The following is an 18,157-nucleotide window of genomic DNA, read 5'->3' on the forward strand; positions in this document are numbered from 1 at the left end:
TGTTTCTAATTGTCCTCAGAATCATTTTACTAAGAGATCATGATCTCATCCTGTCATCCACCTCTCCTCAAAAAGAGCTTTGTTATGGCCAGGTTGTAGACCAATTTTGTCTGTAATAGCTCTGGTAGACCATTAGGAAAAGTGTATCTTGAAAGCAATTTCGATTGTCAATGCAAAGGCAATTACATATAGACCGCTAATAATGGTGATCAACCAGACTTTATTATGGTAGAACAGGAGGGAATTCATGGGTAAGCACTGCCTTGAATGGCTCATCATTGTATTTAGATGCAACAAAGTTTTGTCTTTAAAAAACAAACCCTCTTCACTGCACAATGGCAAATAGTTAACTAAAGTATATGAAGTATTTGCACAATATTTAAAAAAATTCTTAAAAATTTTCTATGGTAGAATTTCTAAAAACAGGAAAAAATCAAAATTATCAGTTAAGTGGACTATCGGGACAGTGGAAGTGTAAGTGTCTTCAAGTTTCAGTTGAGCAATTAAATTTTTTAAAGCAAAATGTTTAAAATGTTTTTAAGGTACATTTTATAAATATGTACAAAAATGCAGGTCTATCTGATGCTTTATTCACTCAGGTAAACTTTATACTGCATATCTAATGAGATATGCCATCATCTCTAAAAATTCTAACCACCTAGATTAAAAACAAAACCCTTGAAAGATTATTCACTGTATGAAAACAAAAAGGGAACCAATGCAACTTAATGGAAAAAAATTTATTTGTAAAAATTTTTTTCGAATGATTCTCCTGTGTATCAACTCATCATGTATATCAATAATTACACAAAAGACCTAAAGGGGGAAAATTTAACAGTACTCTCGCAAGGGAAAGAATAGAAACCCCACTTTTTTTCTTAGCTTCTATTTTGACAAGAAGGAACACCTCACAAAATCCTGTCCACAAAAATGGCTATAGTACTGTGCTTTGAAAAAACCTGGCTGCATATATTTCGTAATACATCACGTGATGCTGTTGCCCTTAAGACTCGTAGCAGTAGCTATAGGTTCCAACCTGGCACTTCAGGTAATAAAAAATGATGACCAAAAAATGCTTTAAAAGTAACAAGTAAAAATGCATCATATCTTCTGAGATTTCCTGAAACGGATTGTCAGATCAAAGTCTTCAGGTTTAAAAAAAAAAAATCGGAAAGAGTATCCCTGTTGTTCAAAGAATTGCACTCAAATGATCTTTAAATGGACTTGGCTGACATTGGTTCTTTCATAAACTCATTAAAATGTAAGCTTTATATTTTTAGAAAGAACAAGTAATTGCAAGGATCTTTCTACTCCATTATCCTCCAGTCTCCTTCCTGGTCTCTTCAGTGTTGCATTTTTGTCTAACTCAGATTTTGAAAAGTGTAATACCATTGTCTCTTTGATTAAATACTGGTTCCTTAACTGTGCACGTTTTAAAAGATAATCTGCTTTAAATTCTCAAAATCAGTACCAAAAACTGTTTAAGCTTATTCTAATCTCTAACATTTACAAAACTTACACTCCACTCAAAAAAAGAATAAAACTTCAAATAGTGCGTACAAGGCACAAGAGCTTCCTAGTATATTTACCGAAGCCGAACGTTTTGGCATTAACAAACACACCACATTAGTTTACCTTAAACTCAATTTCCAAACAGCACGCCATTTAGTTCAGGTTGAACTAAATTTCTGAAAGTATACGATTTGTTTTAATGATTTGCATAATTTAGTCTTAAGTATTTGAAGAACTATAAAGTTAAGTGTCATACTTTTGATGAGCGGGGACACGGAAAAAATATAGATACCAATGGAGGATTAATCTATTGGCCCATTGGCGATGCTTAACAAATTCAATACGTTTGCTCTGTTCAGTAGAACAAATAACCTAAAAAACAGATTTTCAAAAAAGCCATACTGGCAAAAGAACATCATAAACCAATCATAATTGTTTTTATATAGATTTTCCCCCGGTTTAAGAAGATTGGGAGAGATGAAAAATATATCTTGGATGTAATAGAAATGTATTAGTTGTGACAAAAAATTTGCCAGCTAGTTGCTTATCAGTGAGCTCAGTCTTCAATCAATGATCACACTTCTTTTCCAGCAGGGAACAAAGGCTAGAATTAAAGTCTGGCAAAAAATGATGGCAGTTTTCAAGTGTGGGCCAATTAAAATTTGCAATGAATTCATAGTCATTAGAGTTCACTCAGTCTGGGGCCAGATTTACAGCAGAGGGAAGAAACAAGTCTGACAGGCTCCCTCCACCTCAGAGGTAACTAACAGGTTTTATGAATAAAGCTCTCATTATACTGTAATTTGAAATCTTTTAAACTTCAGTATCTTAATAGTCTCAATTTTCTGAATCAGAAAAATCAGATGATTAATGGGCTTTTTATGTGTATACATTGTACAACCCAAATATCTGGGTGAAAATAAGCCCATGAATTTATTCCAAGTTTTTATGATAGAAGATATTTTTGTCCTTGATTCATAAACCATAATTACTTTTAATATTTAACAGGAATTTGTGTTAGTTGAAACAATCTCTATACTGTTTTTTTTAAAAATGTGTTATATTTTAAGCAACGGCTTGGAGAGAACTAACCAATTCATATTCTGCATATCCAGCCAAGAAGAAATGGGAACCACGGGCCCGTGGTGCCTTCCTGTGGGAAGCCTCTGCCATCCACCTGCAGCACTGATACCTTGAAATGAAACAGAAATCATGAAATTACTGTGTTAACTATAAAAAAAAGCAAAAACAAAAACAATTCATTCAATGTTTGTTGAGTAACATTCCCTGCTCAGAATTCCATGTTTTCTGTGCTGGAAAGCTCAGATGTGTTCTTGAATTCAGACCTCTACATCTGTCCTTCTCAAGCTATAATATGCATATACAAGGCCAGAGGATCTTGTTAAAATGCAGAAAATGCAGATTCTGATTCAGTAGGTCCAGGGTAAGGTTTGGGGCCCCGACGCCAGCGGCAGGACTGCTAGTTCTGCATTTGTCTGAAGCCAGGAGGAGTTTAGAAGTGCCAGCTAAGCTGGATGGGGATGTAGGAAAATCATTTTGAAACTTCATGTGCATAGAAGCACAGCATTTTTTTTTTAAGTTTATTTATATTTGAGGTAGAGAGCGAGCAAGCGAGTGGGGGAGGGGCAGAGAGAGAGAGGGAGAGAGAAAGGATCTCAAGCAGGCTCCACCCTGTCAGCAGGGTGCCCAATGCAGGGCTCGAAACCACGACATGTGAGATCATAACCTGAGCTGAGATCAAGAGTCAGATGCTTCACTGCACCTGAAGCACAGCATTTTTTCTTTGTATAAGAGGGAAGGTTGAAAAGGCTAAATTTTACTTACACATCTGTGCTACTATGGGTCTAGGGACATAACGATCTGCAAAGTATGAACTAATAAATATTTTATAAAAAGCCCACAAATAATTTATTAATGTACTTCAAAAAGAGAAGAGATGAAAATATCATTCAGAATATAATTAAATTAAGCCTATCAATATCATGTGCGCTGAACAAATTGCAAGTCTGAGATGTAAAGCAGGAAAAACTATTTTTAAATATTTTAAAAACAATTTGGAATATTAGCTACTTTGGGAAAATTCAATTTCTAAAGACACATTTAAATGTCCCTGGTTATATCAATATATAGAACATTTAACACATATGACCTCACAAACAAATGGTAATTAGAACTAATGGTTCAAAATACTGAAAAAACATCCTGGAAACTTTATATGCTTTACAGAACTAGTATAATATTTTATTTGTAGTATTACTTAGTAATTCAATTCTTGTGTATTCAGTTACATTTTAAGAATTCCCTCTAGAGAGGCACCTGGGTGGCTCAGTTGGTTAAGCGTCTGACTTTGGCTCAGATCATGATCTCACAGCTCATGAGTTTAAGCCCTGTGTCGGGCTCTGTGCTGACAACTCAAAGCCTGGAGCCTGCTTTGGATGATGTGTCTCCCTCTTTCTGTGCCCGTTCCCCATTCACGCTCTGTCTCTATCTCTCTCAAAAATAAACATTAAAAAAAATTCAAAAAGAATTACTTCTAGAAATTTAATATTGTCTTTCTGCCATTTAGCCAAGTTAAGATGAAATTTTCACTATCCTAACCATAGTTATGATGAGTCTGATCTACTATGAGATCATCCACAGTCATCCAAAACCAAAACATTAGTCAACTGGCAAATTCCCAGATCAGTTTTTTGCTGTTAGTACATAGTTACTTATCAAAACCAAAACCAAAGAAAGAAAGAAACAGATTTAAAAAAAAAGAAAGAAAGAAAACAGATTTAGAGGATTAAAATGGGTCAAAAACCAAAGAAAACAACCCAGATATCCATGAAATACTTTGACACAAATGATTTTGTTTTAGATTCCATTCTCTTGATTGTTTTTAGACTTCAGGATTCTAGATTGCAGTTTTATAAATAGAGATTTGTCTTGATAACTTGACTGTTCAACTCTATACTGTGTTTATTATAACAGCACACAAAATTTTTTATTTTGTTTAGATGATTATGGCTTTGTTCCAAAGCTGCTCTTTATTGTATTAATTGCAGGCTGGCTTATAAAGAAATTACCTTTTAAGAAACTGATTTAGAACAACAGGTTTAAAAAAAATTATGGTTTAAAGAAAATGATTTGGAACACTTATTACTTTAAGGGTAACACATGCCATGGCGTGCTACTATAACCCAAAATTAGGATGCTAGAGGTTTGCACTAACAAGATATAATTGTCTTGTACTAAGACCCAGTGGGATTCTACTGACAGATGGTCAAGGATATAACTGCTGTAATCTGGAAGGATAGAAGAAAATAAAAAACTCCAGGATCCTATCATCTGACAAGATAAGTGCCAAGTAAAGTTCAATATTTTAGGAGTAATCCTTGCCATTTAGTGCATTGCTATAAAAATGAATTTCATTCATCAACTTACTCCAATTATTTGTCAAGTTACCCTACATACAGGCTAATACCAAAGCTAGGTCCACCTGCACAGGTCTCCAACATGATACACGATGGGATCCTAAGGGTTAATTAAAACATCTTCAAATTTCAATCACTCAAAAATAAATAATAACATTTATGGGAACTATTTGCCCTAAGAGAACTGGAAAATTGTTAAAAATACAAAGCATAACAATTAAGAAAAAAACGTATCTTACTTTCATAAAGTATGAATTTATTTTGTTTGAAGAGTTAAGTCTCATTCTCCATGGTTAATGCAGGATTGCTCATACCTTCAAGAAAGAACAAAAATTAGCATTTTGTTTTGGGGGGGGTTGCTTTTGAATAAATAGAGACTAGTTTTTTCATCCCTGATTCCCTCCATATGCTTCCAAAGGTGCCTTGCATGCAGTACAGGTTTGTAAGATGATCATACAGAAACACACACACACACACACACACACACACACACACACACAATACAGTGTTGACCGCCCAGAATGTCACAAAAATAGCACTTTAATGTTTATTTATTTTTGAGACAGAGACAGAGCATCAATGGGGGAGGGACAGAGAGAGAGGGAGACACAGAATCGGAAGCAGGCTCCAGGGTCCGAGCTGTCAGCACAGAGCTGATGTGGGGCTCAAACTTACAGACCGTGAGATCATGACCTGAGCCAAAGTCAGATGTTTAACTGACTGAGCCACTCAGAGGCCCCACAAAAATAGCACTTTAAAAAGAGATATACACCTGAGGAAGTGGGCGGGGGGGTGGGGGTGGGCAGGAACAAAAACATCAAAGATAACATTGGATTGGGCACTTCTCACGTCATCTTAAAGTACTCTTCCTAATTCTACATTTACCTACTACATCCTGCTGAAACTCATCTTGGAGCCCTCCCTCACCTCATCCTTCTCACATTTCTTTTCCTTCTTTTACATCATCCTTTAGACTTTAAATATTCATCCATCCAAGTAACAGAAAATTAATCTAACATGCCAAATAAGTAACAGCATATAAAAAGGAAGAAATCCTTCTATGTTAATGCAGAACTGTACGAGGAAACATGAATTCCTTCTGAAAGAAAGGGGGCTCTTTGTCTTTCCACCCCCCAAAAATTGACCCCCGACTATACATCACTTCTTTGCCTCCAAGAAAACTGAGGGATTCACAGGGCTAACAGGTGTCATCAATTTTTGTTTAGGCAATATCTAGCCCTTCCCACAGACTGGAAAATGGAATGGCCGGTTTGAAGGTGGAAGAAAGACAAAACCAGGAATACTCAAAAGATGGGGATCTTTATCTATTCCTTAAGCACAAAACTCTTTAAAGAAAGCCTATATTTTAGCAGAATATGACTGATTGTATATTAAATAATGACCTTAGAATTTTTAGTTAGAACTGTCATGTTTTACGATCACTAAATCCCAAAGAGATTTCAAATAAAACAACAAACACTTTAAAGTGAAGTGAGCCAGGGTGCCTGGATGGCTCAGTTGGTTAAGCATCCGACTTCAGCTCAGGTCACGCATGATCTCACGGTTTGTGGGTTCGAGCCCCACGTCGGGCTGTGTTCTGACAGCTCAGAGCCTGGAGCCTGCTTTGGATTCTAGGTCTCCCTCTCTCTCTGCCCCTCCCCCACTTGTGCTCTGTCTCTGTCTCTGTCTCTCGAAAATGAATAAACGTTAAAAAAAAAGTAAAAAAAATAAAATAAAGTGAAGTGAGCCAAAGTCTGGCAGCACTAGGAGAGAGTTTGAAGAAAGGACTAGAAATGAAGGAGAAGATTTTCTGGCTAATGGTGCTTTCATCATGCATGTATGATTTTATACTCAATTATAAGGGACACCACACACATCCCTATATGCTGGCATGCATGATCACATGCTTTGATTAATCCTCACCAACCCTGAGAAATAAGTAGCATTTTAAGAAAAGAAAGCTAAGTCTAAAAGAGATTAGGTAACTACAAATCTCACACACCAATTAGGTGTCAAAATTGAGATCTGAAATCAGGTCTAACTTCAAACCCTTTGCTGATAAACTATACTAACTGATGCAGTCACAGATTAAAATCAACAGCAATACAATAGAAATGTGAGTGGGATTTGAAGAAATAACAGCTGAAGTTACGGCAATCACGCAATCACTTTACCCTGACATTCTGAAACTGGATAGAAATCTTAGAGTAAAAGAATCACATTAAGATCTTTTTCACTGGATGTTTTTCAATCTGTTGCCTGAGTCGATTACTTTTTCCATTAAACATTTACATTTTGAGTATACTTACATCATTTTATTTAATAGGCAATAGTTAATATTTGGTTCTTACACTGGGATAAAAGCAATGTAGATCTTTCACAAAATGATCTTCTTCAGCTAACATTAGACATTAACCAAAGGCCTTTACAAAAAAAAGTTCCTGAAAATTAATTCTAAATTTACAATGGGAATCCAACTCCAAAATTTTGTAGGTTATATGATAGGATTGTTTTCACTACCTTTACCTTTTGTTAAAGGTGAATAAGCACCTTAATTAAATAAAACAGTCAAATCAGGGCACCCTTACCAGCTTTGCCTTTTCCTGGGTTTGCGCTGTTCTCAGTCCAAGACTGGGAATCCGTGAGAAGGTGACTCTGGGACTCTCTCAAGGGCTTTGCAGGGAACTGATGGTTTTCAGGACTGAATAAGAATAATTAATCATCATCATAATCATCATGTTAATTCTTGATCAGGTTATGTTGAGTGTTTCTCAAAGTACAGAATTCAAACAACTTCCCAAGGGGATTTGGGGAACAGGGAATAAGGCATTAAATGGCACTGACTCGCAATGAGAAAACCGTTCTCCCTTCCATTGTCTCGTCATTCTTCTGAATATAACAAGATGACAATCCTTGACTTTGGCGTCTCCATCTTTGACAGAACAGGCCTCCGCCTCTGACTTTAGCAGGTGAGGGATTCTAGTTAGAATTTAATAGTGTTTAATTATCAATTTTATTTTTTAAAGTTGTATTCTATTTATGGCAATTTATTGCAGTTTTCATTTATGACAGTGAGGCACTATTTGATTTAAAAATAAACTTCAGTGCCAATTTAAATAAATATGTTAAATAAAAATATTAGTTTTATGTGGTATGTGGATATGGAAAACATAGATATGAAGGTGATAGCAGAAATAAAAGTTTGAGAAAAATTGGCCTAGTGTTTCTGAAGTGGCCTAACTAGTCTTAAACAAATAATTCTCTATCTTCCTCTCTTAAACTGAAACAACAAATTTAAGTGCTATCTTGCAAAAATGTTGAAAACATCTGACAACATCAGGTTTTACAAACGTTGTTTAATTTGGAGAATGAAGAGTCTTCAAAGAAGAATTTAAGTTTTAAAATTTAAGTACACATGCTACATATCAATCTATTGGGTGGCATGAAAAAATAAAAATTAAAAAATAACATTTCACTCAGAAAAAAATATTGGCATAGAAACTATATAAGTGTAGTTTTAGAACACCCTGAAATAGTAATTATAATCATGTTCAGAAAAAAAAGTTCAATTTCTTCCAAGAATAATTTCACATATGTGAGTTGACTATACTATATTTTTTAAAGGATAAGCTTTTGCTCCTTAATAATTACCTCATATCTAAAATTGGAGAATATTTTAATTTTGTGCAGCTTTAACATCCCTTTATTAAAATTCTGGAGATAAATCTTTAAAAATAAAGAGCATGTCTCCTATTTATATGAAAAAACCCCAAATAACTCTTGTATTCTAATTTTTATTCTTCTTCAGGAAAGGGACCATACACCTGGTTTAGCATAGTAACCAGGTCCTGGTTTAGGGAATCCTTGCAGATTCATTACTGCCAACAAGACTAACAAATGGCAAGGAAGGATCCATTTATTCAACTGTATTCATTGAGTACCTATTACACCAAGGAATAAAGTCTTTGATCGCACAGAAATCTCACTGTAACTGAGGAAGAATAATAATAAATAAGCGAATATGTAATAAGTCAGGTGACAGGAAGAGCTGACAACAGAAAAAGAGAGAGTAAGGGGAAGCGAGGGAGCAGGTCCCTATCTTACAAAGGGTTTTCAAAGACAGCCTGTATTGTGAAGTTACACCTGAGCTGGAAGTGAATTAAGAAAAGGCCGAAGAGCATTCAGATAGCTGGAAAAAAATGGGTAGGAAGAGGAATTGGCAAGTACAAAGACAATAAATAAGGGACATGCCAGGTACATTTGGGGACCAGCAAGATCTGTGTGTCTGAGGATCGTGAGGGATGAGAAAGTGGTAAGGGATGACATTAGAGAGCTACTGGGGCCAGATTAGACAGGACAAGGTAAGGACACTAATTTGATTTATGCTGATTAAGATGGGAAGCCAAGGGAGGGTTTTGAGCACAGGAGTGACACAATCTGATTCTTAATGGAGAGTAGACTGAAGTAGGGCAAAAATGGAACCAGAAAGACCAGCAAGGAAGATGTGGAAGTAATCCACGTGAGAAACGATGCCTTGGACCGGAAAGCAGTCTGAGGGTGACAAAAAGTACTCGGATTATTGGCATATTTTGAAGGGGCATCTGACAGGATGTGCAAATGGAGTAAATACAAGGTAACGAAAGAGGAGTCTAGACTGGTGCATGGTTTCTGGCCTGAGCACCTGGGAGAATGGGGTCACGTATACTGACATCCAGAAGGATGGAGGAGAATCAGATTTAAGCCGAAGGGTGTTGATGGTTGGAAATCAAGATATCCGCTTTGCACCTGTTCAGTGGGAGATATCTTTTAGACATTTAAGTGGGAATGTTCAGTAGACAGTCAGACATAAAACTCTGCAGTAGAGAGGAGAGGCAGTCACTTGCCATAACAATTTTATATGGGCTCATCAAGGAGGAATTATAGAATTACGTAAAAGACAACTTAGCTGTCAAAATCCAATCCCAAAATTTAAAGGAAAAGGAAGTCAATAGTGGTTACTTGACCCCTTCAAGATCACCTAGCAGGGCAAAAGTGCCAGAATTAGGATTTCTCCGAGGGCCTTTGGTACACTTAGTAGAAGGAGAGATACCATCTCTGAAAACCAAATCTTCTTGAACTACAAAAACCACTTAAAGGGTAAAAAACGTTACTGAAAACTACTAAACTTTATAAAAGCTTGAAAACATTCTAAATAATCTATTAAAGTGGTATTTTTCTGCATGAAGATACAAGGAAAATCGTTAAGATATAACTCCGTTAAATTTTCAAGCCCAAACTCAAAGGGGACATCCCACTAAGACTCCGGTGCCTTTGAATGTCCCTGGGAAACACATCAGAATGGCCTCCTCATTAACTTGTTCAGTCTACTGTGTCCAAGGTCACGCTGGGGATGGGGTGGCAAACAGGTTTCATCTCGTGACAATTTAAAATGGCTTTGGAACGGCTACCAGGATCACTGCCTCAAGAAGAATTGTGGGGTCATGACAGGCTCCACCAGAGGACGTGCTGTGATCAATAAGAAATGGAGACAGCAGGAGCGGAGGTACAGGTGTTATGTAGGTGGCATTCCAGCAAAGAAGAAACTCTCTAAAATTTAAGAATATTACAGTTATGCTCTTGCTATTGGCTTCCCCTTAAAAATTAGAGGTATGGCCATATTCAAATAAATCTGTCTTAAAGATGTGAAAGTTAGTGTTTTAAACCTAAAAATTCATATATAGCATTTAAAAGGTTTAAGTAGTTTTGCCTTTTGCCAGTTAATTGCAAAGTTAGAATCAAATTGTAAGGTCTTCCTCAAATTCTTGACAAAGCAAGGGCAAAAGTCTCCAAACACTAAATTTCTAGGGCCCCTTGCCTTTCCCTTCCACTGAAATGGCCCAGATAATGTTTACTGGTCTTTAATAAGCATTAGGAAATGTGGTGCACTAGCAAGCAGGTGTCTGGGATTCTATTTGATCTCCAAAAACCTAATCCAAGGAAGTGCTTCTTATCTCTTTATAATGTTATAGGTACCACAGAAAGGACCTGGGGGGTCCGAGGGCACGTTTCCTGTCTGCTCACCTGATCACTAGGGGAGCTAATTTGGACTTATATGCTCTTCTTTCAAGCACTACGTTTTAAAAATCGTAATATACTTCAGTCAAGCAGCATGTATGGAGAATTAACACCTGTTTATCCAGAGTAATAACAGAGCTTGACAAGCATAATTAAAGCTCCCTATGTACCCCTCCCCAATCATACTTTCCTATCTCTCTCATTCCAAGCAGGAGCTATTGTGGTCAAGTATCCTAGGTTTTTAATTTTTTTTCCCCAAGAAATATATAGCCCGAGGACACAGGAGGAGAACATATATTATTTGAAAGTAAAATAGAAAAAAAATACGGGATTACGTTTTCGATGTTGAGTTCATTCCTGCAGGAGTAGATGGTTGTTCAGGATCCTGATTAACAAGGCAAGTTGGAAAGGAGCAGCCATCACCTAGACTAGAATCAAAACGAAAACTTACAACTGAGCGGTAAAAAAGGCCATAGTGTGAAACCATTACAATGTGATGTTTGCCAGCGGAACACAGTTATGCTAAGGACAAAATGGGTCTATCAGACCCTGGCTTCAATATAGCTTGTTAAGGGAGAGGCTGAGTTAACTGACTTCCACACTGATATAAGGGTGAACCACGAAATAATTCTTTTCACAAAAACAGGAATTCCCATGCAGAATTATAGTTCTTCTGTTGGGTTGCTTTCATTGGTTTAAAACCCGAATGTTTTCACAACAAACTACCTTGAAAAAACGGGTAGCAACCAGTACTTCTTCTCATCACCAAAAACTTGTCGCATGTTTTTACTGAAACCCAAGCTGAATCCATTCTTATCTGTTCCGTGTCGAAATACAGGACTTCTAAACGCCTCTGCCAAAAAATGGGAGAACAATCACATGAGTAACACATCTAGCAACCCCCACATTTAGAAACCACTGGACTAAATGAGGGAACTCTAAAAATCAATGGCTAGCCTCCTGTGAATGCACAACTCGCGTACCTATCAAAAGCTCTGCCACATAGATTGCCTATTCTGTTTCAGAGGATGTGATTGCATTTATTTTCATTTTTAAAGAATCCTTCTATTATGATTAGCAGCATGTGTGCATTGCAAAAGAAAATCAGAAAACACAAATAAGCAAATTAAAACTTTATAAATTCTGGAACTTTTTTAGATAGATGTGTGGATGGATAGATTTGAGGATCAGCTTCGCCATTTCTGCAAGAAAGGCCATTGAAATTGTAATAGGGATTACACTGACTCTGTAAATCACTTTGGGTCATACTTAAAAATATTAAGTCTTCCAATATATGAACACGGGAAATCTTACCATCTATCTGCGTCTTTAGTTTCTTTCAGGCAAGCTTGGTAGTTTTCAGTGTACCACTGCTGTACCTCCTTGGTTACACTTATCCCTAGTTATTTTATTATTCTCATGCTTCTGTAAATGGAATTGTTTCTTTAATTTCTTTTTTGGATGGTTCTTTGCTCGTGTATAGAAATACAACAGATTTTTCTGCATAGTGATTTTGTGTCATGCGGCTATTAGCTCTAATAGTTTTTATTGTGGATTCTTTAAGTGTTTTTTTTTTTTTTTTTTTAATACAGAAGATCATGTCATCCACGAAGAAAGATGGTTTTACTTCTTCCTCTCCTATCTGGATGGCTTTATTTCTTTTTCTTGACTAATTTTTCTGGCTAGATTAAACACCACTAGGGAAAGTGGCCAATCTTGTTTTGTTTCTAGTCTTAGGGGAAAGGTTTTTATATTCACCATGGAGTATGATATCAGCTACAGATTTCTCATTAATGCACTTTATCATTTGGGGCTTGAGGAAGCCCCTTGTGCTGAAGAAATTCTCGTTTGCCTCTAATTTGTTAAGTGTTTTTACCTTGAAAGGGTGTTGGATTTTGCCAAATACTTTCTCTACATTAGCTGAGTTGATCATGTGGGTTTTTTCCCCTTCATTGTATTATTGTGGTATATTACCATTGATTGATTTTTGCATATTGAAACACCTTTGCATTCTTAGGATAAATCTTTCTTGGCCACCATACATAATCCTTTTAATAAGCTGCTGGATTTGGTTTATTTTATTGAGGATTTTTGTATCTATATTCATAAGGGATACTGTGCTGTAGTTTTCTTGGATGTCTTTGTCTGGCTTTGGTATTAGGATAATCCTGGCCTCACAGAATGAGTTACAAAGTGCTATCCTGTATTCTAATTTCTGGCAGAGTTTGAGAAAAATTGATGTTATTTTTATTTATTTATTTATTTATTTTAATGTTTGGGAGAATTCACCAGTGAAGGCATATGGTCCTGGGCTTTTCTTTGTTGGGAGGTTTTTGATTACCGATTCAATCTCTTTACTTGTTACAGGTCTGCTCAGGTTTTGTATTTCTTCTTGAGTCAAATTAGTAGTTTGTATGTTTCTAGAAATTTGTCCATTTCATCTGGGCTACCTAATTTTTTGGTGTTCAGGGTATTCACTTATAACCCTTTTTATTTCCGTAAATTCAGTAGTAATATCCCCACGTTCATTACCGATTTTCATTAAGTCTTCTCTATTTTCTCTTTCTTGCTAATAACTTGTAAAATTTGTTCATATTTTCAAAGACCCAATTATTGATTTCACTGGACTTCTATGTTTTAAATTCTCGATTTCTGTTGTCTCCTTTCTAATCTTTATTATTTCCTACCATTTGCTGGCTTTGGGTTTCCTTTGCTCTTCTTTTTGTACTTCCTTAAGATTTAAAGTAACTGATTTGCGATATTTCTTCTTTTTTAATGGAATCATTTATAGCTAGCTGTGGATTTCCCATTAAGTACTGTTTTCAGCTGCATCTCACCTCTGTAGGGCTTTTGAACATACTGTTTCCTCTGCCTGAGATGTTACGGCTCTTACCATGACGGACTTCATAGGTTATATACTTGTTGCTTTGATAAGCCCTTCCCTGGCCACTCTAAGTAGGTTCCCTTCCATCATCCCAGTCCTCGATTCATACCTCAGCATCCTGTTTGCTTCCTATATAACACTTGACATTTTGTAATTACTTTTACGTTTGGTTACAGATTTTCTGTGCCCCCCATAGACTATTTTGCCCTTGCTCACCACTGTATATACACAATGCTTTACACACAATGGACAGTCAATAAATATACAGAACGAGTGCATTTGTAGGTGGCTAAGTGACCCTCTCATACAACAGGGTAGGAAATAAAAATGATTTTTACCACGTCAGGACAGGTTGGCATTTAATCATATGGCAACTTTTGATGCGTTTAAAGTTCTGTTAACTACAATTGAATACTCACCTAATGTAGATTTATTTTTGCTGACTAGCCAACAATGATAGCCAAACAGAGAAGACAAGCTGACAGAAAACATAGCTGCGGCAAAGAATAAAAACATAATATGGAACTTGGCTTGAGTATCGGGTAGGCCATTCTATAAAGAAAGGAAGAAAATAAAATGTTTTGTCAAAGGGATATGTATTCCCCTACATTTGTAAGTAAGATTTTTTTTCTGCTCTGTTTTTTTAAAATTTAGATATGGAGAAAGATACATGGCTTTCTGTTAAATGTTGAGGAAAAATATGTCATAAGATTAAAAAATGTTTGCTATTAATTTATATAGATATTAAAAGATATTAAACTTGGGATATTTGTTTTTCATAACTGAATCATAGAAAAGTTGTGATACCATATGTGTAAACTATAACACTAGGAAGCACGATAAAAGGAACTATAAGATATAGTTTTTAATTTATTTCTCAAAAATGTTTTGTTAATATACTACAGCTTTACAAATGTTTAAATAGTTTTATTATAAAGGCTGAAAATGAAGGTTAACTGGCACAATTACTATTCTTATCGATGTTTTACATTACTACAAACAACAGCATCCACTACAAGAACACATACATTGACACGTCCACAGTAAGGCTTCGAGCTATTTTGAGGAACAGCATCACAGAAAAGATCAACACCAGTGCATAACACTGACCTAAAACAAGCCTTACAATATGCATGTGATTGAACAGGCCATCTCAGAGCAAAACCAGTTTGTATCTCATTATATGTATCGTCCACTCTAGAAGGCCAGGCTTGGGCTATGGAAACTGAGTGAAACACCAGATCTGCTAGGAGATGTCCCCTTCTGATGGAAGGTCATACTGTCTCAATATTATATATTAGCACAGGTCACCGGATCTCACTGACACCTTTGACAGCAGAGTCCTCAGAGTAAAAACTGGTCATTCCATATATATATATATGTATGTGTGTATACATACATATATATATATATATGTACGTGTGTATACATATATATATATATATATACACGTATATATATATATATCCACATACACACATATATATATGGAATGACCAGTATACGGATGTATATATATATGTATGTATATATATATATATGTGTGTATATATATGTATACATATGTATATATACATATATGTGTATATATGTATGTATGTATATGTGTGTGTGTGTGTGTGTGTGTGTGTGTATATATATATATATATATATATATAGAATACGGTTTGCAACTAAAACCATCCATAGGAATGAGAAGCAGTGAGGTATTATCTCTCAGACATTCATTCGAGGCTATTCTTCAAGCTGGACATTGGAGTATTCTTGCATGCTAGGAGCATGTCCATATATATGCCTGTGCATTCCGAGTGCTTAGGGATGCAGCTGGCACATACAGGCATTCAATAAATCTTTAAAAACAAATGAGCTACTTAAAGCCTAATCAAGCAATACCTAATAAAATTTCAGGATATTCTAGACATAATACTTTTAAAAAATAATCTTTACATATGTAAAGAAAACATTTCAATTTTTTTAAATACCAAAAAAAAAAATCTTCTAACAGAGTCAATTCTCATTATTCACTGTGGTTATGTTCTATAATGGTGCCATGAACACTAAATTTGTGGCTATGGATCCAATGCCAAAGGCAAAATAAAGGGTTAGGTTCCTGCGAGCCTCTGGTCACCATATTCTCAGCAAGTGATCACTACATAACCTCGTTTGATGTGTGTTTCTGCTTAAAGACACCTTGCTGACATCTTATTTAGTACATATTGTTGATTCATAGCCAACAACAGCGTAAGTCATGCCTGAAGGAAACTTCTCTAACACATGTATTTTCTCCATAAGGCACATTCTAGTCTTCTTTTGCTTAGAAACACCAGACAGCAAGCACTTCGGCACTACATTTGAAATAGCAAAATCACCAACAAAAAGTACAAAGTGCAAAAAATGTGACACTAATCAGAATGAAAAGCATACTTGTTTACAGTAAGGGGGAACAAGAAGGCCAAACAAGAAGGCAGCATGTTGCCTTGTTTGATCTCAACTGGGAATGTGCACACGGGACGAGTCAAATTTTTCCCACTCTCAGCATGTCTGCAAATGACCACAAAAGCTCTGCGAGTACTGACTTTGGGATTACAGATAAATTTTAGCAAGCAGGAGAATTCACAAATACAGAATCTGTGAGCAATGAGGATTGACTATACAGAAATGAACTCTGTTTTATGAAATCTGTGTCTGAAATAAGTTGATTACTGAAAATCTATTATGTACTTTTATATACCACAAAAAGACACCAAGGTATTGACTTACTGTCCAAAATTTGATAAAATACTGTAAATCTGTAGCAGCAATAAAAAGGCAGTACAGCAGAGAATAAGCCAAGAAAAGGAGGAAAAATTTATAATTTGAAAATCCAACACAATTGTTCACCCTGTTAAGAAAACAAAAACAACAGTTTCAGTCAGTTGTGCACATTCAACCTAGGTATAGATATGCTCATCCTGAACACAGTATTTGGTTTCCTGTCATTTAAAATTCATTGGCATTTCTTTAAGCATGACTCGTAAGATTTCTTTCCACATACGACCATTAAAAAATCCATTTCCCAAAAGAATTTGTTTAGATTTTTTGCTTTAATCAATCATGGACCGATAGCTGTGTATCGTGTCCATTTATGCAAATAAGCACATGCCTAAAAACACAGAGCTGGGGAGAAACCGCATGAAGTCAGGCAGACAAGAGGAACATGCTATGTTCTTTTTCTTTCTTACCTTTGGATTTAATTTCTAACTATGATTAAGTAACTTCAAATCTTTCAGGTTTTCCCGAATTAGATGAAATATCTTCACAAACTGCTTGCATGCCATCAGCACACCACTGAAGTAAACAGATTACCAAGGGGAGGTTTAAGAAAAGAAATAGGATTGAGAACCAAACTGCGGGGATCATAACGTAAAACCGCCACTTGACAATTACGTGGCCCTGACCAAGTGGAATAGTCTGCGAGACTTTCATTTTCCTTATCTGCAAGATAAACATTCTGGAGGTGGGCTTTATAGCCTTTGATTCCAAACATGGAGATTGAAAATTCTCAGTTCTCACACTAAAGTATATTTAGGAGGAGGGGTAAGAATTCAAACTATTATATATCAATAAACATAAATACAAATACAACTCATACTTCATAGCCACACTCTTCTATCAATTTTTCTTATTTTTTTATTATTATTTTTTTAATTTTCAGGTGCCTGGGTGGCTCAGTCAGTTAAGCGTCTGATTCTTGGTTTCGGCTCAGGCCGTGATCTCACAGTTTCTTGACTTGAAGCCCTGCGTCAGGCTCTGTGCTGATAGGGCAGGGCCAGTTTAGGATGCTCTCTCTCTCCCTCCCTCTCTCTCTGCCCCTCCCCTACTGGCGCTGTCTCTGTTTCTCTCAAAATAAATAAATAAACTTAAAAAATTTGTTTTATTTTCTTTTTGATAAAGACAGGGAACTACAGGATGATCTTGTTGTAAATGTGACACAACACCTAAGTGGAAATGGCTGGCATCTTCAATGGGTGAGTTAACTTTGTTAACTGTTACAATAAACCCAGTGCAAAGAACATACACGTATTGTTTCCTGGCCTCAAATATCTTTTGCTTACTCTAATGTTAGCAAAGTGACCTCATTCTCTGTTGACTTTGCTAACAAACTAAGGCATTTTTCTTTTTAGATTTTTAAAGTAGAAGTGTACATATGAAAAATGTTTACCCAATTATACAAGATAAATAAGCCCCAGAGGTCTGTGGTGAACACTGTACCTGTAGCTAACAACACTGT

General features: G+C 36.0%; 1 protein-coding gene across 1 annotated transcript in view; it reads right to left on the minus strand.

Annotated features, from left to right (window-relative positions):
- Positions 1-203: 203 nt before the first annotated feature.
- ZDHHC2 (zinc finger DHHC-type palmitoyltransferase 2) overlaps positions 204-18,157 on the minus strand; it is a 70,067-nt gene continuing 52,113 nt past the window's right edge. The window contains exons 7-13 of the mRNA XM_030312226.1: positions 16,648-16,768; positions 14,307-14,439; positions 11,730-11,856; positions 11,339-11,431; positions 7,538-7,650; positions 5,189-5,263; positions 204-2,704 (exon numbers count right to left, since the gene is read on the minus strand). Coding sequence (XP_030168086.1) covers positions 5,223-5,263; positions 7,538-7,650; positions 11,339-11,431; positions 11,730-11,856; positions 14,307-14,439; positions 16,648-16,768 — 628 coding nt within the window. The 3' untranslated portion in view covers positions 204-2,704; positions 5,189-5,222. The remainder of the gene's footprint in view (positions 2,705-5,188; positions 5,264-7,537; positions 7,651-11,338; positions 11,432-11,729; positions 11,857-14,306; positions 14,440-16,647; positions 16,769-18,157) is intronic.

This window comes from Lynx canadensis, chromosome B1 (genome assembly GCF_007474595.2).
Source record: "Lynx canadensis isolate LIC74 chromosome B1, mLynCan4.pri.v2, whole genome shotgun sequence".
Lineage (NCBI taxonomy): Eukaryota > Metazoa > Chordata > Mammalia > Carnivora > Felidae > Lynx > Lynx canadensis.